Raw genomic sequence first — 27,234 nt, 5'->3', positions numbered from 1 at the left:
CATTATCGTTTTCTTTAGACGTCCCATTAGGTCAAGGGCTGTATTTTGTGCCGGCACTGCAGCTCCTACCTCTTTGGCCACTTCTATTCACACCCAGTTAGCTCTCCTGGACTGTAATGCTTCAGTCATAAGATTAACACCCCACAGAGAGATGGGAATATTTTGCAGAGCTCAGGCTAGAAAAAGCCAGACAAAAGGCCCTTATCTGTAGGTGCCTGTGTGGGTAGGCTGCCACAACTCCAATGTAATTCATAACACTGGATATTTGTATTGTACATGTTCAGCAGAACTTGAAGCCCAAAGGGCAAAATATATTCTTGATAATCCTAGGAATTTATAAAATGTTCCTCAGATATACCAGTAAGGTCTGGAATTTAGTTTAGAAGCTTTATTTTAAAGACAAACACTTTATAATCTCTCCCCTAAAAGGATCCTCCCTATTGGACAACAATGTTTTGAAGGGAGAAGCAAAATATTAGTGCTAATCTTTCATTAACCTCTCTTGCTGTTATTTCTGAAGTGCCAGATCTGAGTTTCATCTGAACTTCATTTCCGCCTGAGATACATATCCTTTCCAACCTCTCAATGGGTCCATTTTCTTTTATGATGTCTTTCCAGTGGTTTCTGCATATATTTTTTGAGTGGCATGGGTATTATTGGGCAGTCACTAAAGTTCAAGACCTAATTCCAACAATCTTCTTGGGAGCATGTTTGAGTCCAGATGATTCAACCTTTTTTTTTTTTTTTTGTCAGAAAACTCCTCTATTTAAATGGGAATATTGCCTGTAAAAAAGAAATGGGCTCCAAATGTTCTTGTAAGAAGGAGGTCTTGTGAAGGCATCTATTCCATAGTAGCAGAAGTGAATAACATTGAAAATCACAGATTTCCTCCTAGCAGAACCTCTGGAGCTTTGGATGATGATCAGGAATATTTGGGACAGAAGTCACAAAAGCAAATTTTTCTGGCAATATTCCAGTAACAGAAACAAGAGACTGGGGGGGAACTAAAAAGTTCACTAACATTTTAAAGACTGAAAAGCAATATTTTTTATTTCAAGTCCAAACTGAATTTCTTCAGAACTATATATCCATCCTTAATTATTCTTCACTGGGTCCTCTCAAGCAGGACAGTCCAGAGCTACAAGTATCAAATGGGATGAAGTTTCAGTGTTCCACTCTGGACCTGCCACCGTTTTTCAGGATATGTGCCTCAGCTCATATCCCTGCATATCATTTTTCCCCAGTATAAAATAATGGCATTCTTTCTTTTTTTGCAGGTTGGACCACACACTGTTTTTCAGATTTCATGGCAAATTATTAGAAACGGGAGCTAGTGCTATTAATTGCACCTTAATTATTCACTCAGTGGTTAATTATTAATTATTAAAGGTCTTGCTTTACTCTAGATTGAAATGCTTGCTAGGTACTTGGAAGTTATTTACAATAACTCTATCAGTTTTTGCAGCACTCCCTTTTACAATTCAATTTCAGTGGAATGTACTTTCCAAATCTGTACATTCAATGGTAAGGCAGATACAGCATCGAAGCCAAATGCTACAGTGAGATTCCTCAGCAGCACAGACACATGGTTAAGAGCTTTTAGCTTTCTTTCATGAGGGATTACATACAACCTGAAATATTTGGCTGGTGCACTGTGCATGGTTTGGTCCCTGCCTCTTAATAGGAATGCAAGAAAGGCATTCAGGAGCACTGTGTAAGTTGCCTATAGTCATTCCTGGGACTAAAGCTACATCCCAACAGACAGCCCATGTAAATAGGCCATGTGCAAACTTGTGGGCTCATGACTGAATTCCCTTGTTTGGCTGCTGAAACCATTCTCTAAGGAGGCAGTGGATCCACCAACTAAACTGATTTTGCAAGGTGCCGAGCTAAGCTAAGCACTGTATGCTTAGCTTACAGTGTCATGTTGAGTGTGGCTGTATCTTCTGGTGGCATAATTACATTCTCTCAGAGACCAAAAAAGGAAAAAAAAAGTCATAAATCTACCAGTTAACCCTTTAGTTCACACCTCCTTAGTACACAAGGGCCACTTTTCCACCCTAAAATAGGTGTCCCTGCAGAGCTGATTCCTGCAGACACAACTTCATCTATTCCTTTTCTAGCATGTTGAATGTCTCACCACAGGAATTGATCCAAATGAATAGCTGTGGCCCTTGTGGGCATATTTTCCCCAGTGGTTCTGGCCTTTATGAAACCAAGTATTAAATCTTCTGTGTCTGTCTTTAAAACTCTGCTTCCCTGTGTCCAGCCTCACTCAGTGCTGTGATTTCCATTCACTTTACACACCAAACCCAGATTTTGGCTTACATCCCCATGAGCAGTCCCCCTCAGAGACATCTAAGCCTCAGACATCTGTAAGTCAACTTGCAGTCCAAAAAGGTCTTACTAGCTTAAATAATTTAATTGCTTATTGGAAAGTATGTCTAGGAAACAAACTAATCATGATTACACAGGCTTTAAAATAGCTTAGTGTTTCTTTGTGAAGATGTAAGAGCTTCCCATTTTCAGTGTTTTCATCTGCTCCTGGGGGCTTCATTTTTATCCTCAGTTTTTTCCTCCTGCCACTGGGCAGAAATGGCTTGTTAGAGGAGCCCAAAGCTGGAATTAGGAAGGAGTTTAGAGCATATGTATGAATGATCAGAAGGAGCAAGGGACCACCAAGGCAGAGTTTCAGGGTCCTGGGGCAAGAGATGTCCACAAAGGACTCCAGGAGAAAGTAGTAACTGAGCTATAATAAGGCCCAGTGAGACTTGGAGAGCTTTGGTGACCTCCTCCTGGGCTACAAAGCATCCAGGGCAACAGCCAGGCTAACTCAGCAAGGATTATGTGCCATAAAATCTTGGCACCTATCTCTGGTCTTCTTCTATTGGTATTCCCAACGGTAGTGTTAAAGATTTGGGAAAAAAAAAAAAAATATATATATGGAAGGTGCACAAACCCTGAAAAGACCATTCACAGTGTAAAAAGAGGTTGACTCACAGACAAGCCTAAACTAGAGAGATGTCTGGTTAAAGGAATTCACCTCATGAAAGACCACCTGAAGGTGTAGGGGATTTTGCACTGCACTGAACTACTCAAGGCTTCCATTGGCAATGCCTCTCACATTTTTGGCTCTGCTCAACATGCCTGGGTTTTCCAAACTGTAGGTATTTGTTAAAGCTTTTTTGGTTACTTGATTTCCTACTCCAAAGCAAATGCCAATTTTTCAATTTTCCCCCCTCATAATATATATAAATTTTGAAATCTTGCTATAGAAATCAAATTGAGAAAGTTTGATTCAGAGGTAAAAAACATCCTTTAGAAAGTATTAAAAAATTGTTCAAGAAAAATTTTAGAGGAAATTAAGTATGCTGCTATGAAATATGGGTTGAAGACCAGAGAAAAAGTCAGTAGCATGTGCTAATAGAAAAGGCAAAACAGAATATGACACAAAGATAATATCTAATCTAAATGGTCTCATTTGTTTGGATTAAAGATTTCCTCAATATCAACATGTTCCGACAAAACATTTCAATTTTGCCAAAATTGCATTTCCTGGCAGAAATGGACACTAAAAAGGTTTTGACTAGCACAAGCACACGTATGCCAAGTGATTCCTTTTGTGTGTTGTGGTTTCCATCCACTGTGGAGTGAACTTTTACTGAGCCTCATTCATTCATCTGCCCCATCATAAAAATGCACAGCTATTTTAAGCACATTGTGAAGTGAACCACGTCACTTGGCCAGGCTGCCCAATTGCAGGAGTGTGGGACAGGAATCCCTCTCTGCACCCATCCCACACCCAGCCTTGCCACCCCCGGGGATGCATCAGCCCCCACAAGCCCAAGGGGAGCAAGGACAAAGTGCCTCCTTCTGGAGGTGTCCATAACTTCAGCTCACCCGCAGAACCGGGATGGCTCATACAGAGACATATCAGCATTCCTCTTTCTCCCCGCTTTAAAACATCTTTCTTTACATAAGGAAAGCTGCTATCTCTGCTCTGAGCACTGAGCCAATAAAGCCATCACAAAAGGGATCTGTTGCCAGAGTCCAGAAAGGGTTAAGGCAGCAGTTGGAGAGGTTTGGGGTGACGTGTGCTTCTGGACGCCTGAGAAGTCTCTTGAAGGTAGTTCCCCTCTGGTGAGGATGGGAGCGTGCTGAGGTCTGAAATCCGAGATCCCTCGCAGCCTGGAGCTGGTGAGGTCCCGGTAAAAGCTGTTTGCCTGCTTTCCCTTCCCGAGCAGTCACACCGCTGCACTGGCCTGGGCAGTATGGAGCGAGCACCCTGGACACTTGTAGGACTCACTCTTCTCCAGCTCCTGCTCATCTCCTGCTTGCCAAGAGGTACTGTAAGAGAGCGTGTGTGTTCCCGGCATGGTCGAATGAGCCCCTTCCCTTCAGCGTGGTCAGAGGGGTTTGATCTCATGCGCTGTCATGGGAAGCAGAGGTCTGCAGGGACAGCAATAGCAGAAAGAAGGGGCTCTGCTTTATGTACTTTTTTTCTTGTCAGCATGGAGAGCATGTGTGTGCGTGTGTGTGTGTATTTTACTCAGGAATGATTTTCAGGCAAACTTAATAGCCTTAAAGAGAAACAACTGGCTGAATTTGTTTGCCAATGGCCATTAAGAAAAATGTATGCAATCACTTTTCTTATTACTCTTTTTATTTTCTCAACACTCAGTGCTACGGAAATGATGATAAAAAGAGGCATTTAAGTCTCTGAATTGTAAAGCGTAATTTGTTTAGTTTGGCAAGACAGAGTTTTTCCTCTCCAGCCCCAACACCAAGAATGAACGCAAGGGAGAAAAAAGTGAAGGAAAAAAAAGAAAACAAAACCCACACATTGTTTCCAAGCTGGGATTTAGCTCTTCCAATATTATTCTCTCGAAGGGAAAGCCTTGTTAAAGCAGAACGATCTTTTTTATAGTCAAGCCCCATCCCAGTTTCTGCTGAACCAGCAAGTATTATCTTGATAAGGTTGAGCAAAAAGCAGTTATTGTTGAGTGCAAATTTGCTGTAGTTATGGCCACGAACCTGGGCTGTTTACACCTGGAGGTGTCCAGACCTGCTTGCAGCAGCCAGCTGTCAGCATCGTGGGCTGCTTTCTTGGGAGCTGCAGCCCTAAGGACTGGGAGGTGAGGTGCCCTCAAGTCACCCACTCTTGAAGCTGCTGCATATTTCAGCACTGCTGACTCCTCTTACCAGGGGAGCTGTCAGATCTGCAGGCACTCAGATCTCAATGACTGTAAAGAACTGGTGTCAAGCATGGTGCTTCAGAGCCCCCCTCAGCAGGGGTTGCAGCAGAGTTTGCCTCTGCAGTGCTCTCCCCTGCCAAGCCCTCACGACACAGGGATGAGGTGATGACCAGGGTCATCTGCCCACCAGGCTGGCCAGCAGCACCTGCAGCCATCCTGGGAGGCTGGGCTCCTGCCAAAGCTCCCCCTGGGTCACAAGCACAGAGAGCTTCTCCCCACCTCTGTGTCACACGCACTGACTTGTCCCTGCAGTGGCCTGTCCCTCAGACACGTGCCACCTTGCACACTGGCCAGGCAAGGTGGCTCCATGGCATGTGTCGTGTGCTGGAGTGGCACAGAAGTAGCCCTGCCAATGGCAGAGCATTCCTGGGCACCGGCTGTGGCTGTCAGGCAGCTGGTTGGGCTTAAACCCCTCCTGCTGCAGGGGCAGCACATCTCTGTCGTGGCAAGAATCTGGTCTGCAGAGTAATCAAGCAGTGAGTCCCCAAGGCAGCAGTGACAAGGGGAGGCAGGAGGAAGGACAACAATGGCCAGTGGGACACAAGGGTTGTGGGCTTTGGAGGGAGGGTGCTGATTCCCCCAACACCCACCCCTTGCACACCAGGAGCAGCGTGAGAAGAGCCTGCAGGACACATGGACATCAGCTGTCCCCCTTGCCCCCTGTCCCCCTTTCCCCCTGCCCTGCTGCTGCTGGAGCAGCTGCTGGCTCTCGCTGGGCACACAGCTGGCAGCATGAGGGGCCAGGAGCCCCCTCCAGCCACAGCAGGAGGGGCTCTCAGAGACAGGGGAGCGATTCAGGAGTGCAGTGGCCTTAACATGTCAGGGCAGGTTGGAAAATAGCGTTTTGTCTCCTCCCCACAGATGTATCCAATTTTTATCCATATTTATCACACCCAGTTGCACAGGGCCTGCCTCGAGAGCTGGGGGCAGGAGTCATGGCGGTCTGGGAATTTACTTTTTGGAATAAACTTGGAGTGCAAGTGACTCATGTTTCCTTAAAAATATATGTGTTTTTGTGTGTTTCTGCCTATCTAAACCCTTCCCAACCTCTCTTCCCCTCCCCCTCCAGCCTCTGTCTAGAGAAGGGAAGGCCAGATGCACTCAGACACATCCAGATGCATTCAATCTTAGCAAATGGGTTACTTCAGTTCACATGTTTATGTTTCTAGCATGGACAAAGAGAAAGAAACTTGCTTTTTATTTTGGAAAAAAAGCTGGGGTTACTCACTTTTGACCCTGAGGTCTCTTCAAGTAGCTCCCAGGAGTCCCGGCAAGCCTGCCAATGCCCAGGATTTTTCTCTCCACCAGCCTGAAGGATGCCTGACCATCACAGGACAGCAGCAGGACCTCCCTTGGGCGTGTGGGTGCCCCTCTCCCTCCTGCAAGAATAGGGACGTAGTGAGGGGCAAACTGGAAGGAAGGCCACAGGGCAGAGAGGCAAGCCATCAGCAGGGACAGAGGCCTGGCAGACCGAGAGCATCTTCAGTCCTTGGTTAGGGCTGGACAACACACTCCACGGGAGCTGTAAGGACTAACATTTGAGGAGGGTTGCTGCTGCCTGTCTATCTGGGCAACATTAACTTCAAGTTAAGCTGTCAACGTGTTGTGGGTCTCACACAATTACAAGAGGCAAGTCCTCAAGACAGGTCCAGCGCCACTCCTCTACGTTTAGGACACGAGCACATTCTCATGTTATGTGGTCATGAATTTCAGTACTGCAGCTGCTGCTTCTCTGCAGATTTCCAAACATTCTCCCCTATTGCAGAAGTCTAACATCATCAATGCTGTCACTTACTCAAAAGTTCTACATTCATTACCTGCTCCTGTTCCTTGTCTTGCAGCACAGAGAAGACAAATTCTCTTCCTGATCATACTAGTACAATTTTTCTGCTCAGAATATGATCCTCTGTTCCAGAGAGAATTGAAGCCTAAAGGGTGATGTGGCAACCTCTGAAAAGCCTTAACCTGGCTATTTCTTCCTGCCACAGCTTTTCTCAAATGAAGCCACAAGGCCACAGTTCCAATAATAAGATCACAAATGCCAGGTCAATAAACACTGAGAAGAAACTAAAGGAGAAGGATATTTTAAAAAGATAGTTGAATTAGTGTGCATTTATGAAGTGGGCAGATTCCACTTAGTATTGTAGATTTCCTCCTGTGTTTTTCCACTGGCTTTGATTCTTTTGTAAAATAGAGATCCTTTCTTTTTGCCCGTCCCCACTTGCCACTGTGTGAAAGCACACAGTACAGGCAGAAAAGGATGCTAACTGACTCTGTAGAAGCAGCAGTCTAATTATTCAGCAAATGTCTGTGACTGTAAAGTAAGCACACTGAGTAAAACTAAAACAGGGATGTATTTTACCTCCTCTTTTAATTAGCCCAGCCGCTGAAAAGAGTAATAGGTACATAATTTCTAAAGAGAAGCAAGTGGTTTTAGAGACAGCATTATCCCTTTCATCCTCTTAACACATCAAAGAGACAAATAGACATAATTTGCACAGTAGTTTATTGGAGGCAAAAAGGTTAACAATAAAGACCTGCACTTTCCTTTATTATTAAGGGTTTGGGGTACCTCATTTTCCAAGAGCCACAGTAAAAGTCTCTTATAGGGAACATCCCTCTCCCCTTCCAAAGCGTCTTCCTCTTGGCCTCACTGAAATCAAATGGAGAATTTTACTTTCATCACAATGGAGCCACTGTTTCAGCCAGTGTTGCACTCAAGAGCATTTCCTGTTGTCAATGTGCACACACCTGATCGCTGCATCACACCTGATACACCAGCTTGCATATCTGTACAATGGCCGTAGAGCCAAGTAAGAAAGGAGCAGAAAAATGAGACAGACCTAAAGAAACTGTAAGCTGCTGCTAGGTTTCATCTCTGTTGAAACTGGCTTTTCTTTAATGAGAAGTTAAAGAATCCTTTCAGAATTATTACATGGCCAAACATTCCCTACTAACAGACTTAAGAAATTGCTCCTTCAAATCTGACTGCTTTTTTCTTCAATACAGTAGTTTTTGAGCAGCATGTTGAAAAATAAAGATTAAATCAAATACAAAGGGGCATGTTCTCATCTGTGGAACACAAAATGTTTAAATAATCACTTTCAAAGTCATCCTCTATGGACTCAAATTCTAGAGATGTATCTATCTGTTTGTATCTGGTCTTACTTACACTGCACTGTTACTGCACATAGCACTTTTCAAAGCAATTCAAAATAATATTTCTTTGAGCTTAAGTAGTGTTTGCCAATGTACTGATGGATAAACTAGGCATGGAAGGAAAACTTTTGCAGGATAACAAAATGGACTTGTAGCATAGGAAGTTCCATCCAAGGACAAATATGGCAAATTGTTTTTTTTCTCAATCAGTTGTCTGATGCCTTCACATGGCAGCTACTGTCAGCACAAATACAGGGATGGGAATGGGAAGTCAGGGAGAGGAGGCAGAAAAAATGTCCCATCTCAGCAGCAGCACAGGCTCATATCAGCTTAAAGTGACTGTACTCTAAAAAATTCTCATTCTTCCAAAGAAGTGGAAGACACAAAAGATAATTGGTCTAATTGGGCTTGCTTCAATTCACCTTAGTTCTTAGCTACACGGATTTCCCAGCTCTCAGATCTTCAGAGCAGAAATGCCTTTCCATCTAGCCAGGTATCTATCATATACAAATTCACTACGGCAAAAGTTTAGTCACCTGAACCTGACATTTCACCACGATGAGCAGCCTGACCCACCCCTGAGGCAGCAATGTGCTTTTGAATCTGTTCCTGAATCACCAAGGCTTTAAGCCTGATGTCAGCCCTGGGGATGAGGGAAGGCAGCAGCATCACTGAGGGGAATTGTTGTTGGACTGATATTGCCAACAAAGAGAACATTGTCTGGGAGCATCGCCTCCAACTGGTGTCCTACAAAACCCATCACTGACAGCCTCTAGGATCTGACATGCTGTAGGGACTAGGTCTAGCTAGGTGCAGATGTAAGTAGCCAGGCATGAATGTGCTGCAATCTGAACCTGAAAATGTTGATCTCCCACCTCACAGTCCTGCTCAGGCTGGACCCAAAGCATCAGGTGAAGTGTTGTGTTGGCTGTGCCAGGCTCCTGAGCCAAGCAGGTCTTCCCTTCAGCACATGCCCTGGATGTTTGCGTGTTTTCAACACAGGCATTTCTTGCTTCGTTTCCATGGTCTTGAGCTGCTCCCATGTGAGCTGTTTATGCCTGGATTTAATGGGCTTTTCTTCCATCATTAAAATCTCATAAATTAATCCACTGTTTATTTGCTGTCCAGAGTCTTGTTTGTTCTTTGCAGTTAAATATTTTGCATGGGTTGTCAAGCAGCTTCTTCCAGCTTGTCCCAAAATCAAAGACACAGTCACTGCCTGCAAGCCAGACTGCCTGCTTTGGAAGATTATCAAAGTGAAGCTCACAAAACACCCCACAATTATCTCTACCACAGCTGGCCGAGACCTTGCTTTCAGCATTTTACTCAGTCAATAAATCTTCCCCCACTTTTCTCTGCCTCATTCTCTTCTGTTTTGGGGTAATAATGGCCAAGTGTGTGTGTGGGAGCTGCCAGTGGCTGCCCATCCCCAAACACACAAGGGGGAGCAGGGTTATGCCTCTGTGTCCCTGGAGCACAGGCTGAGCTCAGCCACACAAACAAACATTGCTTACACACATAAGTGACTCTCTGCATATCCCTCTTAAACGTCTGAGGCAAAGGCTTTATTTGCCTTTTATTCAGTAGCCCAGAGATAAAATAAAAGGGATCGCGCTACTATTAAAGGGCTGCATAAACTCTTCAATCATTTCTTTAAAGAATAGCTCCTACAGAGCCTCAAAATAATAGATTCCATGATTTCTGTGAAGAAAATCCTAGAATGGCTACTTAAAGAAATCTCAAATCCACATATTTCCTTGTCAAGGCTATATAAATTGCCCAAACTGCAGAAATTGAGAACCTGAAAGGAAATTAAATTGTCAGTAAGTCAAACGACAGTTTATTTTCATTGTCTAAGCTGAGACAAAAGAAGTGAGCAAACAGCATTTCTAGGTGGCAGCAAGTATATTTCTACAATTTTATAAGGGCCGGTATCAGCCGCTCCCTTCTTACCACTAAATATTACCTCAAGGTCAACTTATTCTACAAATACACACATTTGATCCACCAAGAATAAATGTGGCCTCTGGTTTTTGGCTCTGTTGTGTACATGAGCTCAACATATGAAAATAAATATGCATATGCACACATTCACACTCTACTTACAAACAAATACATGTGTAATATTTTAGGGAGGAATAGAGTAATTTAAGTTGAAAGGGACCTCTGGATGTCACCTGGTCCAGCCCATGTCTTGGTGCTAACTTGAAAGTTGTGTTGCTCACAGCCTTATCTTGCCAGGATTTGAGTTCCTGCAAGGATGGTGACATTCCTTTGTCACCCCAATGTAAATTTGCCTGTGAATATTTGGATCATTTTACAGACAAAAAAAAAATCCCATGAATAATATATCCACTTTATTAGTAGGCTTTAGTAAGCTTGAGATAAATTAGATTTCTATCTTGAGTTAGAAAACTGAGAATTTAAAGCATGCTTTACAAAAGCTCTGAGTGTTGGGTAGTTATTTATTAGTCATTTAAAGAGTACTGCTTCAGGAAGGAGTGAGACCCCCACCCCATACACCAGAGACACAGCTATTGTCTGCCTTGTATGGTGAGATGTATCAAACTGAGTGTCAGTTCTACAGAGATAATTAGATGTGTGTAATTAATTTTCTCTGGAATCTGAATCAGATACAATTCATAGATAAAAGGCTTAATTAAAAAGGAATAATAGCCATAGGTTAAGAAGCTCCAGCCTGGCCAGGATGATTGACTGCCATTCTGGAAATTAGAAGGCATGAGTTTAATTCCTGACTCTACTATTGTTTTTCCCTGGGACCTTGAGCAAAGTCACTTCACCTCCCTTGTGCTTCATTTTCCTATCTGGAAAGAGAACTTTGTAAAGCATGTCAAGATCTACAGGCAAAAACTGTTCAACTGTATAACTGCTGAACACTAAGATTATTTCAATGCAAGATTCCACTACTAGAATAAAAAAAGTACAGAATCTTATTGGATGGAAGGAACAGCTTTTTCTTTTTGGAATGATTATAGGGGCAGAGAGGTGGGAAGGAAAGGTTTCAGCACAAACAGCAGCCTCATTCCTAAACTTAGAGCAGCAGCAGACTCTCCCTGGTCAGTAGACCAGGGACAAGGGAAATGCTCAGTTCTGAGGAGCACAAAGGGCTGGATTTCATTTCCCAGCCAAAGGGAAAAAAAAAAGAAACAGTTTGGTGGTCTTTTTTTTATGGAGTCAGTAAAAATCATTAGGGGAGAAGATAAGCTTCCAGCAACCAGGCTTCATGAGGTCATGGAGGGTCAAGTGAGACAGAGCAGCAAGACTCAGTGGTAAGGAGCTCCAGCAGGCACCGTAATTAGGTCATTAATGACAATGAAACAAAAAACAGTTGGGTGAGAAGGGAGACAGGTACAGCATAGATGGGAGTTTCACCTTAGAGATCTATGGCTTGTTTCATGACAAGGCAACCTGTTGACTCAGAGTTTAATACACAAGAAAAAAGGTTGTTACCTAACCACAATTAAAAAAAAAAAAAAAAAAAAAAAAAAAAAAAGAGGATGATAGAAGGGAAAAAAAAGAGCTAGTCTCATTAAGTTTCCTTCATGTCTCATCTTTCTAGTCTGCTCTCTCTTTTTACTATCAAAAACCATGAAAGCAGTCATCAGGGCTGTCAGCCGCTTAGAAGGCATGCTGACAGCTCTGTGCACTCCTTGGATCTCTCTTTGTAGAATTTAGACAGCACACTTGCAGGAAAGACAGGATCTGCACTTATTGTGGCAGTCCTGAGTCACAGTCTGAGGTTGTTTCTTAAAAGGGTACTTCCAGCACAGCTTAGATATCATATGAGGTTATGCTAAATAAACACATAGAAAGATGTTACCATATTAGAAATGCCAGGCAAAACAAACCTTTAAAAATAACAAAAAATCTTGTTTCTTTTGGCAGTGAAGTCAAATGTAACAACATGTGCTTCTGGGTGAAAATAGGGAGTGAAACCAGCTAAAATCCAACTTGAAAAGTAGCCTTTCCTGGTGGGCCCCCTAGTTTTCAAGAATAGCAAATTCACAAGCAGAAAGACAACCAAAACTTACTATCATAGTTTAAATAATCTATACTATAGATGATGTTTTAAATCTGTCCTGCAATCTGAAGAAACCTTCTCACGTGATATCATCCTCTGAGGCTTTTTAAAGGTATTTTTCTCAGCACAAAAGTGGGAAGGCCTTGCAGAGAAAGCAAACTTATTCCTTCCCTCCGGTCTGTTTTGTTCCTCTGGCTGGCATTGTGAAACTTCTGCGTGTTCCTTAGACATGCAAACCACACTGGCATTTCAGGTGCATGTTGCCATGCAGTTTGGGTGTTTCTGGGCTGAAGACCTTGGCCAGCCTGATGCTATTCATGATCTAACAAACCAGTGGATAATAGATCCTGCCAGTCCTCATCAGATAATGGATTATTTCCATGTGTCCTCCTCTCCATTCTCTACAGAGTACACTGTGATCAATGAAAACTGCCCAGGAGCTGAGTGGAATATCATGTGTCGGGAATGCTGTGAATATGACCAAATCGAGTGCATCTGCCCAGGACAGAAAGAAAGAGTGGGCTACACCATTCCCTGCTGCAGGAACGAGGAGAATGAATGTGACTCCTGTTTAATCCACCCAGGTATGTTTGTGGCTATGCTGTGTTCACACCAAATCTTTGACCAAGGCACCATGGCAGATGCTGGGCAGGGCAGTAGTGAACAAGCACATCTCACTGAGGCATGGGAATGTCCTGCATTTCCTCAGGAACTTCATCTGCCACTCAGCTGACAGCAGCAAGACACTTGGCAAGGTTTCCTCAAAGCAGGCAGCATTACTGGCCAAAAACCCCAACACTTTCTACTAGCAGTGTTGTAGCATGTCTTGGGCAGACTTGGAAGCTGCCAAAGGTGACACTATAGCTGGCTTCGCACCAGGAGTGTTTTGGTGGTACTCTTGGTTGATTTGCATCCCCAAAGCAAAAAAAGGCAAGATAACTTGGAAGTCCCACAAGCAAGGAGGAAAAAGAAAAGTGAAAGGCGATAGGAGGAGAGAGCAGGAGGAGCTAGGACCAGTTTGGAAGTCATCAGAATCATTGAGGCTGGGCCCAAGTGGCGACAGCACACACATGCAGACTCCTGAGAGAGGCATTTACAGTTGGAGCAATGAGATTTAGAGGTTTGGGCAAGTCAGACCAGGGGTTTGGTTCCAAATGTCAGTCTGAGCTGCCTAGGGCGGGGAGGTTGGGTATGGTTCCCAGCGGGAAAGCTGTCAGCACCTTCACAGTCATTAACGTCATTGACATTTTCTGTGGAAAGATAGAGAGGCTGTTCCTCTTCCTGCAGGACAATCCACCTTGGCTTTCATCTAACACAGTGGCTCTTGTTTTAGGCTGCACCATCTTTGAGAACTGCAAGTCCTGTCGCAACGGCTCCTGGGGAGGGACGCTTGACGACTTCTACATCAAGGGAATCTACTGTGCAGAGTGCAGAGCTGGCTGGTATGGAGGGGACTGCATGAGTAAGTGTCCTGCACGGGCAGGGAGGGATTTCAGGGACAGGGAGTGATGGGACAGAGCCAGGGCCATGCTGTGCCTTTCCAGCTATTCCTGTACAGTAACTCTTGCAAAGGGCACAAGCAGAAGGCAAACACAACCAGGCAGTAAGCAGATCTACAATTAGGAAAAAAGCTTCTCTCCTAGTGCTTGTCTGAGAAGAATTGGATTTGGCCTCATGTCATGGTGAGTTAGAACACTACTAAATGTCTGTTTGGGTTTGGTTTATTTTTAAACTTTAACTACCGTGACTCCGGAAATCTTCTGTAATCTGCATTTCTTGGATGCATGTCATCATAGACCCTGAGCACCAGCATAAACATTTACAAGGGCAACAGCTTTATCAAAGAGCTTACCCTCTGTCCTCCTTCAAGCCCTGCCAGCCCCAAGGATATCCCAGTGTTTCCTTCCTCTGCCACACATCTTCAACACACTGCAAGGTGCCTCTAGAAAACACTGTCTTGCAACTTCTGTCACAACATAATCTGTCACAACAATGAGTGTTTCAAGCCCTGGTAGCAATATCTAAAGGTTTTGTTTCTGACAGTGTCCAAAAGCTCCTGCTTTTCAGTTTTGCTAAATTGTTAATCCCAATTCTGTCTTTCAATAATGAATTCCACCAGCTAACTCGTGTTTAATAGCGTAATAGTGTTTAAGACTGGAATTTCCTTCACTAATTTCCCACCACTGAAGATGAAGCTCTCTTTCAATTTTTAGACTGCCTCTTTGTTCATATTTCACTGGAAGGGATAAAAGCAGAGTGTGCTTACCCTACTCTGTTCTGTCCAATGTATTACATACCTTAGGCTTGTGTCCTCTTAGTTATTAAAGCAACAATTTAACTTGCTTTCACAACACTGCCCATGACCATTCAGGAGGTGAAAGTATACAAAATAAAATCATTGCTTCAAATAGCAGAATACTGAGAATCCACATGTTTCAGCAACAGAGCTAACTCAACCTTGAGGCTTTGGAATTTGATTAACTGAGTCCCTTGCTGTTTACAGTGTGATTTCTGAGAACACTTTAAAGTCACATTTTCTCTACGTGCATGCTGGAGCTTCTCTGGAATTTTCTTTAAAAGCAGAACCAAGAAAGAGTCATTCACTCATCTAATTTTTCCTCCATCTGCCTGAATACATTGGTTGCCTACTGTATATTTCAGGTTATACTTCCAACTTGTATTGAAGCAAATACACCTTCACACAGAGGTCTACTTGGACATTTTTGCAGTACCGAAATTTTGGACAGCTTTGTCTTATAACGTTTTTCCTACTGCTTGCTCTTTTAAGGGAAGCAGTGTGACACTGAGGCTGTATTCTCTTTCATGTGTTTCTGTGGTGCTTGAGAGGTGGGGTAGGAAGGTTAGACAGTGAGTGCTGTTGTCTCTTCCACTCTTAAAGTGGGCACACAGGATAGTTGTGACCCCACATATCCTGAGCTCCCCTTTTGTGGCTATCTCAATTTTGGTGTGCTCAGGCATGCAGAGAACTGGAAAGCAGCCCATAACCATGATGGGTGCTGGACTGCGCCTCACGGCGATGCGGCTTTGGCACTGGAGGGCGGCCAGCAAGTAGCCTTGGCATGCCTGCAGGCACGGGCTGCCGGAGCCGTGGATGTGCTAACGCAGCACAGCTGGGACAGCACAGGAGGAGCCGTCTCTCTTTGGTACCCACGTAGGGCATCACAGCTGAAACTTTGCAGCCAGCCCTTGGGTGCCGCGCCAGCAGCAGAGGGCCAAGAAACCCCAGAATCACAAAGAAGCGCCAGCACGGTAATAGCGGGATGTAATGCGCCTACCTCGTCCTACACGGCCAATGCCGGCGCCGCCGGGGCTGGGCGCAGCTCCGGGCGGGAGCGCCGGGCTCTGTCTCCCTCTGCCGGGGCCGGCGGGCGCTGCCAGCTCCGCGCCGGGCCGGCCGGCAGGGCCAGCGCCGCTCCGGCAGCATCCCCGCGCTGCCGGGCCGTGCTGAGGCAGCTCCCGGGCACGGCAGCCCCGGCCCCGCGGGCACGGCGGGCACGGCAGCCCCGGCCCCGCGGGCACGGCGGGCACGGCAGCCCCGGCCCCGCGGGCACGGCGGGCACGGCAGCCCCGGCCCCGCGGGCACGGCGGGCACGGCAGCCCCGGCCCCGCGGGCCCCGGCGGCAGCGGCGCCGCACGGGCGGTAGGGGGCGGCCGGGGCCCCGCGGGAGGCCGCGCCGTGAGGCCGCGCCGTGAGGCCCCGGTCATCCCGCGGGATGCGCGCCGTGAGGAGATGCAGAGGGTCTGCGGGCAGGATCAGTGCCTATTGACGCTGTACTGGGTGGCACGGGCTGGGTACCTCCGGGAGAACAGCGGGGCCTAGCCCCCGGCAGCGCTTCAGGGGCTGAGGGCATTCGCCAGTGCAGGGTGAACCCCCGGGAGAGATCTGTGGGAACTGCCAGCAAAAGCAGTGATGATGGAGGGCCATGCGACCGGCTGGTCCATGGGTCTGTCAGGCTTATAGTGTCTGCTGGCATGGCTGGAAGCATGGATGTGGCTGAAAACCCACCAAAGGATACCAGATCATTTGGTAAATAATATAGTGTAGGCCAAAGGAATGCTATTAGGAAATAAGCACACTGACTAGATTTAATTGCTGCTAGGATATTTCCTAATGGGGCTTCTCTTGGATTGAATTATCATGATCTAGAAGGCACATCAGGCTCTAAAACCAGAAGAAAACCGACCCTGCAGAACCCTTTCTTCTGTACCCTGCTCTCCAACAGCTTTTGCCAGCCCCAAGTTGTAACGTCGCTTCAAAGCACATGCTCCATCAAAGCAGAGGAGAAAGTGGTGTTTTCTAGCAGCTGTTCTCAGCTCTGCTGTCCAAGTGTAGACCCTGTGCCAGACAAGAGTACTTGTAGTACTTGTAGTTCTTGAAACTTTCTGAACAATACTGTTTCACATAATACTGGTGACCAACAACCAACAGGAAGCAACAAGTTGTGATAAGTGACAGCTGTCCTCCCATATCAGCCTGTTTCTGTATAGCAGAAACCTTTCTACTGTCTTTCTCCTCTCTTCAATCATCTTGACCTTTGAAGGAGCATCACATCTAAGATGCAGCACTCAAACAGAAGATAATGTGTTCTTACCAGAGGTCGTCTCAGGACCTCTCCCTCCATAGACCCATGGGTCTCTGTGGGCTACAACTCAGAGGTCTCCTGAATTTTTTTATTCTCTGTTAGTAACAAGCCTTGGAGGAAATCTTACTGTGGCCCTGAAAGCTGCCTTTTTTTCAGGAACAGGAACGGAACAAGGATGTTGATACTCTGCCAAAGTGGTTTATTTTTTTGTAAATGAGGCAGAATTTGCCAGCATTTGTGTTTATGATGTAAATTATTTTTGAGAGCTTTCCAGGTCTCCCGCAGATTTAGAATAGGAAGAGAGAGGCTCCTTTTGATCAACATACGATTGAACTGTTGGTTTGGGGCGTCAGCCTAACTTCTAGAAGCGCTGGAGATTAAAGAGCACAGATTTGATGTGATTGCAAAGGTGTTTCGTGCAGAGAAGGGTGGGAGTAAACCTGAGAACGTTCTTTTGGAAATGGTCACTGAATGGCTTCTCTTTAGTCCCTGGACCACCTGCTTTGCTGGCCAAACCTACTTCCTCGGCGCCAGTGTTCAGAGAGTTCAGGCTGTACCACGGCAAACAGAGAAGTGTGTTTAGTATGCCGTGCATACAAGTATCTCTTTGCACCAGTTCTTTGGCTTTCCTTTGTTAAAGGCATCGAAAACTCAAAAGCCCTTCAGGACGAAAGGGAAACTTTCTTTGAGGTGGTCCAAGCCCCCTGTCAAACCCTCTGAAGATTTCTAGCAGCTTTGTCTCAGGTTGTTTTTGAGGCAGGAGCCAATGGCAGCACAAGGGCCTGTTTCTTGCTGTGGGAAGGAGCATTATCATTTTCACCACAGCAGATCCTGCTGTACTCCTTGAATCCTAATGTGGTTGCTGGGCACACTCATTAATCCTCGCCTTTTACAGGGGGAACTGAGCGAGTCACAGAAGAGGATGAAACACTTTTGAGGAACTCTTCTAAGCAGGATTTCTGTTTCCTTGGGTCCTGCTTAATTAAGGGTAACCGAGGGTAAATGAACAAAGGGTATTTCATTTGAGCAACACTTTCTTAAGAAGAAAGAGGAGGAATTGACCTGCAGTCTTCATGTTTCCCCATAGACCAGATGCAGCAGGATTGATTTCCAGACACTATGATCAATGGGAACTACAGATGCTCAGTACTACTGACCAAATCAGGTCACTGTCACCCTTTCTCCCTTGGGAAGGAAGGGCCCGGAGGCGAGTGTTAAAACCCTCTGTTTCAGTAGGAAACATTCATCCTGGGTTACTGGTTAAAAGCTTAGAGTTTCTCTAGGGAAACAGATGGAAGCAGCAGAGCTTTGTCAGCCTGAAGAGGTAAAAAGAAGTGAGAGAATTGCTGTGGAAGTCTTTTGGGTCATTCAGCTTTTTCCTTATCCTCATCTGTGGTGTGTAGACTCTCCTGATTAGGTGATGCTGTTAGACTGAAGTGCAATTTTTGTCTTACAGATACAGCCTCATAGTCCAGCAAAGCAACAGAAGGCTTACCAGGGGATGTAGCCATATGCAAGACTCCACTCAGAAAGATGTAGTCAGGAAAGTAGGAACTTAAAAATTATGTCTGTCTGGTACACAGTGATTTAAGTGTGCATTTTGCTAGGATGTGCATGTGCCAATCACAGTAAGCTTTGCAAAAATGACTAAACAACTTTGCATCTTCCACAGACGAAAATAAAATTATTTTATAGCTGGGGAAAAGGGAGAGGTTACTGAAGGTGAGAGAACTCTCTGGGCTAAAAATGTTCAGCATTCAAGATGAGGAATTAGGACAACTATCCCTGGACAGATGCCTAGGGACAGCTGCAGGATAGTCATGAAAAGATATTGCTCCCCCCTGGTGTGACCTTGTCTGCTGTTTGTTCAGCTCATTGTCCTCTGATGGTTTTCTTAGATTGGGCACAAATGACTGGAGCACTTCATCTTATCCTGGTGCTGAAGTACATTCCATAGTATGGTGAAAAACTGAGATCAGCACAGGCAGAGTGGAACAAGACTAGAGGAAGGATAAGAATGATCCTGAAAGAAGGGATAAGGGCTGTATATTCTATATGTGTCACACTGAGTCATCAGTGTCACACTGATGATAGAGGAGCTGTGATGTTTATGTATCTTCATTGGCACGGTGGCATTAAAATGCAAGGATGATGTAGTGAATCCCGAGGACAAACTTGTCCTCTAGGAATATATCAGCTCTTTTTCCTTCCAGAGTCTCCTTATGAAGGACTAGCAACCATGATGTTGGGTGCAACAGATTTTTTGTCTCATTCTTTTGCTCACTTGGGCTAATTCAGGTGTTCATTGTAGTTTTGTCACTTTCCCACTAGCTTCCTCAGCTTCAGTGGTTGCAAATGTCAGCATGGACTCCATCAAAACTGTTCTGAGCTAGAGCATCAGCCCAGTGCGTAGGCTGGCTCATTAACAGAGAGACAAAAGCTGCAAGAAAGGGTTTCATGGGACTACGTTTCAAACCAGGGAGAAGCAATCAACTACATCTTTCCTGGGGGTACTCTTAGTCTTAGCCTAGACAATACTCCAGGATAGTCATAACTCTTTACAACCATTGTGTGGCTGTCCCAGTATTTTATACACTTGTAAGAACTAGTGTAGTTCTTACTTGCCTTGTAAGAACTAGTGTATCTTCCTGAGCCATTCTGTTGTCTTCTTCTGGTGTTATTTCTACATATATTTTCTTCAAATGTCTCTTGAAGGTCCTTCACACAACTTTTTTCTTCTTTTTCTCCCCAGGGTGTGGGCAGGTTCTTCGGGCTTCTAGAGGTCAGATTTTGCTGGAGGGTTACCCACTGAATGCACGATGTGAATGGACTATCCATGTTCAAGCTGGATTTAACATTGAGTTAAGGTGGGTCCTACTGACTTTTAGCAGCACTGATTTCAGGTGGGCATTGGGATATGTGGGTAACCAAGAGTCAATGAAGATCAGCAGCAGCGAGCCCTGGGACAGTGAAGGTGTAGCAACCACTTTCATTTGGCATCACAACTCTTTCCCCTGGTCTGGCCTGTGATGGACAGGCTCTGGACAGATCAGTGCTGTGCTTTTAATTCCCACTTAAGACAGACGGATGCTAAGAAGAGTTTCTCAGACATTGGGCACAATCTGTCTCTTTAGAGGTGTTTTCAAGACGTTGACAGCAAAGCACCCAATATTTTCTGAACTAAGCTGTAACAGGTTGAACTAAGACATTCTTTGAAGAAAAGATGTAAGAATGTTTTTTATATGTCTCATGCAAGGAGGGAGTTGCCCATGAGTCCTACCTTGTATTTAGCCTTCATTTTTTCTCTCTCTTTTTTTTTTTTTTCACTCTTTTCACCAACCTTGTTTTCTGTCAGCCTCAGTTATTCCTCTCACCATTCCTATGCCTGGAGGATGTGATTGGTTTTCCTTCAAGTCAAATAATCACAGGATCACTTTGAGAAGATCAAGTCCAACCTGTGACCTAACACCTTATCAGCTAAACCATGGCACTCTGTGCCACATCCTGTCTTTTTTTAAACATCTTAAGGGATGGTGACTCCACCACCTTCCTGAGCAGCCCATTTCAATGCCCCATCACTCTTTCAGTGATTGATTTTTTCCTAATGTCTAGCCTAAACTTCCACTCACACAGCCTAAGACTGAGTCCTAGTGTCCTGTCATTGCTCTTCTGAGCTGTGTATGCTTAGACCTGTTATCCAAACCCTAAGGACTCAAGCTCACAGTTCCTGCCTAGTGCAGGAGAGCCTCTTGTTGGGGCAATTAATAATGTTTTCAAATGTGCACAGCAGGAAGTATGGCAGGGGATGGTATTTGAAGCACACTAGCAAATATAATAAAAAGAATAGTTTAACCCTTCACATCAATATTTCACTGACTTTGGAGCCCAGGCAAAAAACTATACCAGATACATAAACAATTAAAATATGTTTAAACAGTTTAAATATGTTTGAAGAGAAACTTAATGGGAGGAAGAACAACAAATCAGTTTAAAAGACGAGCTTGTGGTTTTCCCACACTAATGCACTTTCTCAGCCCTGCAAATGCAAGCCTATTGTGCAGTTATGAGCTGCTATAGCCTAGATAGCCTTGTGCAGAAGACACAGGAAGAATGCTGTGAGGAAGAGTTTTATGTCCACATGGCACAACTTTGCATCAGTGTCAATCAGCATGAATTGTATCTGCCTTCTTTTTAAGAGATATTGTTGGTGATGTGTATGATTTGCACAGCACAAGCTTAGGGAGGTGATGTTTTTCTACATTTCTGAAGAGGGCTTTGACAATTGGAAGGCTTAAAAAGTGCTTCAAGAGCTACAGGTGTCACCCTGTGTTCAGTGTTGTGGGGATGGATGTGAGAGTGGAAATGGATCCTGTGCCTGCACGTAACTGTTGAATGCACCTATCTCTGGATGAAGTGTTAACAGCCAGATGGCGTCAGGCACAAGATGCAAGAAAGGGACCAAAGGTTATTTTTACAAAGAACACTATACTGAAGAGCAGAACTTGCTGTGGCTGCATGAAGGAGACTCTAATCTGTTTTCAAAGCAATAGAATGGGGAATGCTGTAGTTAACAGATATACTAACTCTTTGGAGAATCAGAGCTCCACTCTAGACCCTGAGGGCCACCCACACACAGACTAGGAAGATGTGCCACATGAGATCAATGCAGTTCATGGTAGTTCATTGTTCAACTTTGCTGTTACAGAAGATGGAAAACTTTAACACAAGAGTGCCTTTCTCTTCCTCCCTATGTCCATCCTTCCTGCAATCAAATAAACATAATACTAGGTATCACCTTGATGTGAAATAATGTTACATTTCATCTGTGAAGGTCTCCAAGAGGGAAGCCTGTACTACCAAACTTCTGTCATCAGCATCTAATTTATCTGAGCTGGGTAATGTTGGAGAATCCTAAAGCCCTTTGCTTAGCCTGATGCCATCATCATGCCTAATGTCTGAATGCCTAGAAATCTCAGCAGATGACACAGCACTCCCAGTGAAAGATCAGGAGCTCTCCTGAATGTCCACATTTAACCCTGCCACCCTGCAAGTCCTGCAGTAGACATAGAGGAATAGCAAAGATGGAACAGGAGGTCCCTACAGAAGGTAACCCTGTAGTGTGTTCTCAATCAGTTGACATCTTCAAGATGCACCACCTCAGAGCTGTCCACTGAGATACTTCAGTAGTTAGATATTATGGAAAACATGTACATTTAACTTAAACTTCACCTTTAGGCTACTCCTACACATAAGGGCAGGTTCACCTAAGCTAACCAACAGAGCCTGCCTCCTGAGTCTGCCATCCACGTTTCCTTCACTGCATTTTCATATAAACATGCTGATCCCCTCTGTGGGTGGTAACTGCTTAGAGCTGTAATGCACAGCCAACACTGTGCTGAATCAGCACAACTGCCAACAAAAGAACTCCTTTTTTCATTCTCTCTGTGCACAAATCCTGTTTGCTGTCACTCTGGCTTGCAAGGGCAGGGATGGGGACAGCGTAATACAGGAGGCGAACAAAGGGGTTGTCTTTGCTTACATAGGGCAGGAAGAGTAAAACTCCCAGGAGCACAGATAAATCTTCCCTTGCTTTAAGCTGTGCCATGCAGTCCTCTGGGGGTTGGCTCAGGAGAGCTGTTTTGATGAATAGTGTCCATGTTGCGGTGGTAGTTTGTTTTCTCTGCTTTTTTTGCCAGCCTAGGTTTTTTTTTGGGTTGTGATGTATAGGCTCCCTCAGCCTGAGTCATGTCAAGGATGTCATACCACAGTGGAAGTAATTCACAACTTTCAATTCTTTTCTTTAGTGTCTCAGCAGAAATGCAATTTTAAATATGTCCTTTGGCTAGAAGCTTTCCTCAGAGGGGTTGGTCAATGTAGGCCCGCTGCAGCCACTGATGAAATCAAGACAATACTTTTCATTCCATTTTGTATCTGATGACCTGTAGCACAAAATTAACATACTTAGTTTTATAATATCCAAGAGAATTATTATATAATTACACTTTCACTGGTGGGGAAACTGAGATCTGTTGGATTGTGCATACCTGAAGCTTAAACAGCAATAGACCTCACAGTGTGTAAAGGGTCCTGTCAGCTGAGCCCTAGCCAGGAGGTTTTTAAAAGCTTTGGCAGGTTTCCTGACCTGCCAGTTCTGAGTCTCAATCACAGGATCCCATGTCGTCAGTACAGTGTATGTGCTTCTTTGCCAAGTTAAATAAAATGCAAGTCAGAACCCCTATGCCTTTCACATTTTCCACTCTGTTTTCATCATTTTTTTAAAACAGAGAAAGCAAACAATTAAAACCAGTATTCTGTGTATGGTTCTATCATTTTCTGTGCATATGTCTTGATATTCTTTGTTCAGGGACACATATCATGACAAAGTTTACCTTTACATCTATAAATAATACTGCTTCCAATACATGCTGGACATTCCAGAAATTTTCCTTCTGTGCTTGCACACATGCTTAATTTTAATCAGAAATGTACCAATTCAGAAAACCAGAAAATATTTTTAGGATTGTGTCAGGATAAACTGTAGCCTGATAAGTGTGACAAAGATGAGTGGGTTCATTTGTATTGCTCTGTAACTTCCATAAGGGTAAATCCCTGGGGTATGTTTCACCGGTGAAAGAATGTTTTGAAAATGCAGTGTATAACCTCATACGTATGAGGATGTCTCTGACGGACTGACAGAACTAGAATTCAACTCATGCATTTTGTGCAAAGCAAAGTTGAATTATCTCTCTCTAATGCATATTTAAAGAAGATGCTGGTTTTCCCTTCTACATTCCATCAGATGACTGAAAAAAATGAGGGGCTCTGCTCCATTGGTGCAGCTTCCTAACATGTCTTAGTCATTTTTCTATAGGTAGTGTACTCCTGATGTTCAAAAATCAGCCATATGACCTGAACAAAGGTGACTGAGTGAAGAAGCCTCTTAAGTAAGCTCATGAGTTATCAAAGGAAGGTGGAAGAACATGGAGGCCTCCTAAACATGGGCACCTGAGTCTCAAGATGAGAAGAGTATGAAACAGGCTTCAGAATTCTCTTCCTTTCAGACTGTGAGGTCCAGGAGCAAATCCAAAATTTGTCTCACCTCTTTGGTGTGAAAATGCAGTCTTTGCAAACCGCTAGGCCCACACTGGAATAGGCAATGTGGGAGATACAGCGTAATCCTAAATACACATCTGCAGTGTTAGGCATCTTCAGGAAGACCAAGTACATAATGAGTTTAATTTATAAAATATCCTGCTGAACAGTTAGCAGCATGGCCTCTCCCAGGCCCATTTCTTCTCCTTTTCCTGCTGTACCAAGGCTGAGCCCAGCCCCCTGACCATTACACATTCTCTAGAGGCACTTGCTCCTTCTGTTTCTCGTTCATATTCTGGTGGGGTGCTTTGGCTCTGTGCCCACCTGAATTCCAATGGCAGCATATAGCATGGCTGTTAATGAACAAAAGCCTTGCACAGAGGCTGGATCGAAGCTAGGAAAGGGCAGACATTGTGGGAAAAGGCTTTAAGTATTTCCCTTCTGCACTAATTCCTGTGCCTTATTTCTGCTCTCAAAAGACAGGCAAGTGCCACACATTGGGGATTTACTACCGTTTTGCTTTCTAATGCAAAATGTGCTGTAGTATTTTGATTCCGTTTCTGTGGCTGTTTCTGCTTCTGTTACATCCCCAAGCTTTCCTTGTATTCCTAATTGCTGACTTCTGAACATCACAATGTAAACAGCTTTTGAACCTTGTTATTTTATACTGTAACTTTCAGTACTTAGAACTTTATTTAGGGCAATTAGAACAATTTTTAGCAAATTACAGTAGAACTATGCCCCCTGTAGTGCCTGAGCCTGGATGAAAGTTCTGACATTGTATTATGGTTAGGGACCTGATGCACGTGTATAGACTGTATAACTTCAGCTTAGACTTCACTGTTCTGATACTTGTATGTTCTCATGGAGCAACTGTATAGAGCTGAGCCAGCTTCTAAGCACCATGATGCAAAAATTGAGATGAGTGAGGGGTCTTTGTGTGGTTAGGGGACTTGTTGATTCACTGAGGGGGGTAGGCCCTAAATACCTAAATGCCCAAATAAATAGTATTCAGGGTACACAGGTAAGCAGTCTGACAGTTTGTCCTTGTTCCCCAAGATTTTCCATGCTGAGCCTGGAGTTTGACTATATGTGCCAGTATGACTATGTGGAGGTTCGTGATGGGGACAATTTGGACAGTCAAATAATAAAGAAATTCTGTGGAAATGAGAGGCCGCCTCCCATCCGAAGCACTGGGTCTTCACTCCATGTCCTCTTCCAGTCTGATGGATCCAAGAACTTTGATGGATTTCATGCTGTCTTTGAAGAAATTACAGGTAACATAATCTGAAAGTGGAACAGGCCACTCATTCTCATTAATTCAATTTCACTAATCTCTTTCCCTGTTTTGCTTCATTAAAAACTTTCATGCTGTGTTGCCAACAGCAACTTACATAAAGTCAGTGTGGGGAAGATTCAAAAGCTGTCAGATGGCATGTGAATGTGAGGCTCTTCTAAAAAAGACTGAATTCCTTCTAGTTGTGTGAAGAACAAGCACATCAGCCAGCAGAGGAAAGCTGCTGTTTTGTGTGAATTCTCTGTTTGAATTGAAGAATTAAGAGCACAGAGGAAGTAGAGGAAGGGGCATGTGTATCTGCAGTGGCAGAATTGCTCAATGCTGGATGCAGGAGCAGAGTGATTGTCTCAAGCAGCAAAAACCTGACGCAAAGTCTCATAGATAACTCAGTGAAAGTGTTGGCATATGGACCATTAGGAGTTAAAAAAATCCTAACCAACCAAGACCAAAACAAACAAATATCCCCAAGTGTGTACAAAGAACAAATTATTTTCTTTAAGAAAAAAGATGAAGAGGCATTTCCTATTCTGTGATGATCTCAGTGTTATGAATGACAAAAGTGGGGCTCCAGAATTACTGGTTTTGTTACTACTCAGTGCTTCAGTCCCCTACCTTGCTTTCCATAGTTTCAAAATAGCACTGAAAGTGTAGCTGGCTCATCGTTTTGCCATTGGATTTCTGGCAGCCTCCACACTCATCCTGGGTCTTCCTTGTTTAGCTATGTAAGGAATTTTGGTCAAAGTTATCTACAGAACTCCTGGCACAGAAAGCTAATCAGACTGTGCTGCTTTGCCGTAGATGAACCCTGCAGGATCTATGACTCACCATAACTTGCTTTCTGTACACCCTGGTGACCCACATTTCATGAGGTCATCCAGGCTATATCTGGCTCAGGAAATTTAGTTAGTTTATATAATCCTTATATAAACATACAAACCTAGCTCTTAACAACGATCAGAGGTGTATTTAGCAATCTGAAGTGTTCATACTTCTGGATGTAGCACCTATGCCATTTCTCAGCCTGCCCTGTTCTTCAAATGTCACCTTTAGTACCTGTTAGCAGGAGCAGTTAGCTATTGATAGTTTGCCTGGGCTTACAGCAGGAGAGGTGATATAGAACAAATGAGTGTGGCGTGGGCTATGTTGCATAAGGGCTGCCTACACTCAGGGAACTAACATTTTCCATATGGTGCAAGCTGAATTGGTTCTGTTTTCTCTGCCCAGCAGGGAACACTCGGTATTTGAATATTGTTGAGCACTTTATTTCCGCCCCATTTTGAGTGGTAATTATTCTGAGGCTGTGAGGCTGCAAGTGTGGTAATCCACACAGAGCACATTGTAAAGGGCTTCTCAGAGTTTGTGAGGAGCTCTATTTGTGCACTTTATTATGAGGCTGTTCTGGTCTAATGTGTAGTGCAGTGAAAGGCTTTTCAAACACTCCCAGTGTCTTTTTATGTGAAGCACTAACCTGGCCAGCAGGACCATTTAAGGGAAGAATAGAGTGTGCATGGGGCAGCATAGAATTGAAAGTGGGGGCGGCACAGGATCGAAAGCTCTGGCAGCACATTGAAAACTTAAGCATTTGCCCTGAAATTTCTCTCTGTGCACAGCACTGTGGAAGAGCCAAGGTCCCCAGAACAGATTTCATGGGGCTTACTAAAGCAGTTCCCTACGCTGCAGATGAGAGTAGCAGCAACAGAAGTGCTGACAGGATGTGGAATAGGACATGAAGGTGATCTGGTATCCCCAGCGCCTTAGTGGGGTAGTGGAAAGGACTGAAGAAGT

The 27,234-nt window shown here is 44.4% G+C and overlaps 2 protein-coding genes across 5 annotated transcripts in view; one reads left to right on the top strand and one right to left on the bottom strand.

The window, feature by feature from the left end:
- LOC115495495 (uncharacterized) overlaps positions 1 to 16,977 on the bottom strand; it is a 31,802-nt gene extending 14,825 nt beyond the window's left edge. The window contains exons 1-3 of one of the 3 annotated variants that reach the window (XM_072929867.1): positions 15,753 to 16,977; positions 6,484 to 6,634; positions 4,312 to 4,449 (exon numbers count right to left, since the gene is read on the bottom strand). In XM_072929867.1, coding sequence (XP_072785968.1) covers positions 4,407 to 4,449; positions 6,484 to 6,634; positions 15,753 to 16,182 — 624 coding nt within the window. In that variant the 5' untranslated portion in view covers positions 16,183 to 16,977 and the 3' untranslated portion in view covers positions 4,312 to 4,406. Of the gene's footprint in view, positions 1 to 4,311; positions 4,450 to 6,483; positions 6,635 to 15,752 lie in introns of those variants that run through there. The other 2 variants (XR_003960722.4, XM_072929868.1) reach the window with 2 other exon arrangements.
- The window catches only part of PAMR1 (peptidase domain containing associated with muscle regeneration 1), a 54,765-nt gene continuing 31,766 nt past the window's right edge, over positions 4,236 to 27,234 (top strand). For both annotated transcript variants that reach the window (XM_002199633.7, XM_030274101.4), the window contains exons 1-5: positions 4,236 to 4,344; positions 12,864 to 13,040; positions 13,790 to 13,918; positions 19,813 to 19,927; positions 25,212 to 25,429. In XM_002199633.7, coding sequence (XP_002199669.5) covers positions 4,272 to 4,344; positions 12,864 to 13,040; positions 13,790 to 13,918; positions 19,813 to 19,927; positions 25,212 to 25,429 — 712 coding nt within the window. In that variant the 5' untranslated portion in view covers positions 4,236 to 4,271. The remainder of the gene's footprint in view (positions 4,345 to 12,863; positions 13,041 to 13,789; positions 13,919 to 19,812; positions 19,928 to 25,211; positions 25,430 to 27,234) is intronic.

This window comes from Taeniopygia guttata, chromosome 5 (assembly GCF_048771995.1).
Source record: "Taeniopygia guttata chromosome 5, bTaeGut7.mat, whole genome shotgun sequence".
Taxonomy (NCBI): Eukaryota; Metazoa; Chordata; class Aves; order Passeriformes; family Estrildidae; genus Taeniopygia; species Taeniopygia guttata.
The sequence above is the reverse complement of the archived record's forward strand: the minus strand, read 5'-3'. Positions and strand labels throughout refer to the sequence as shown.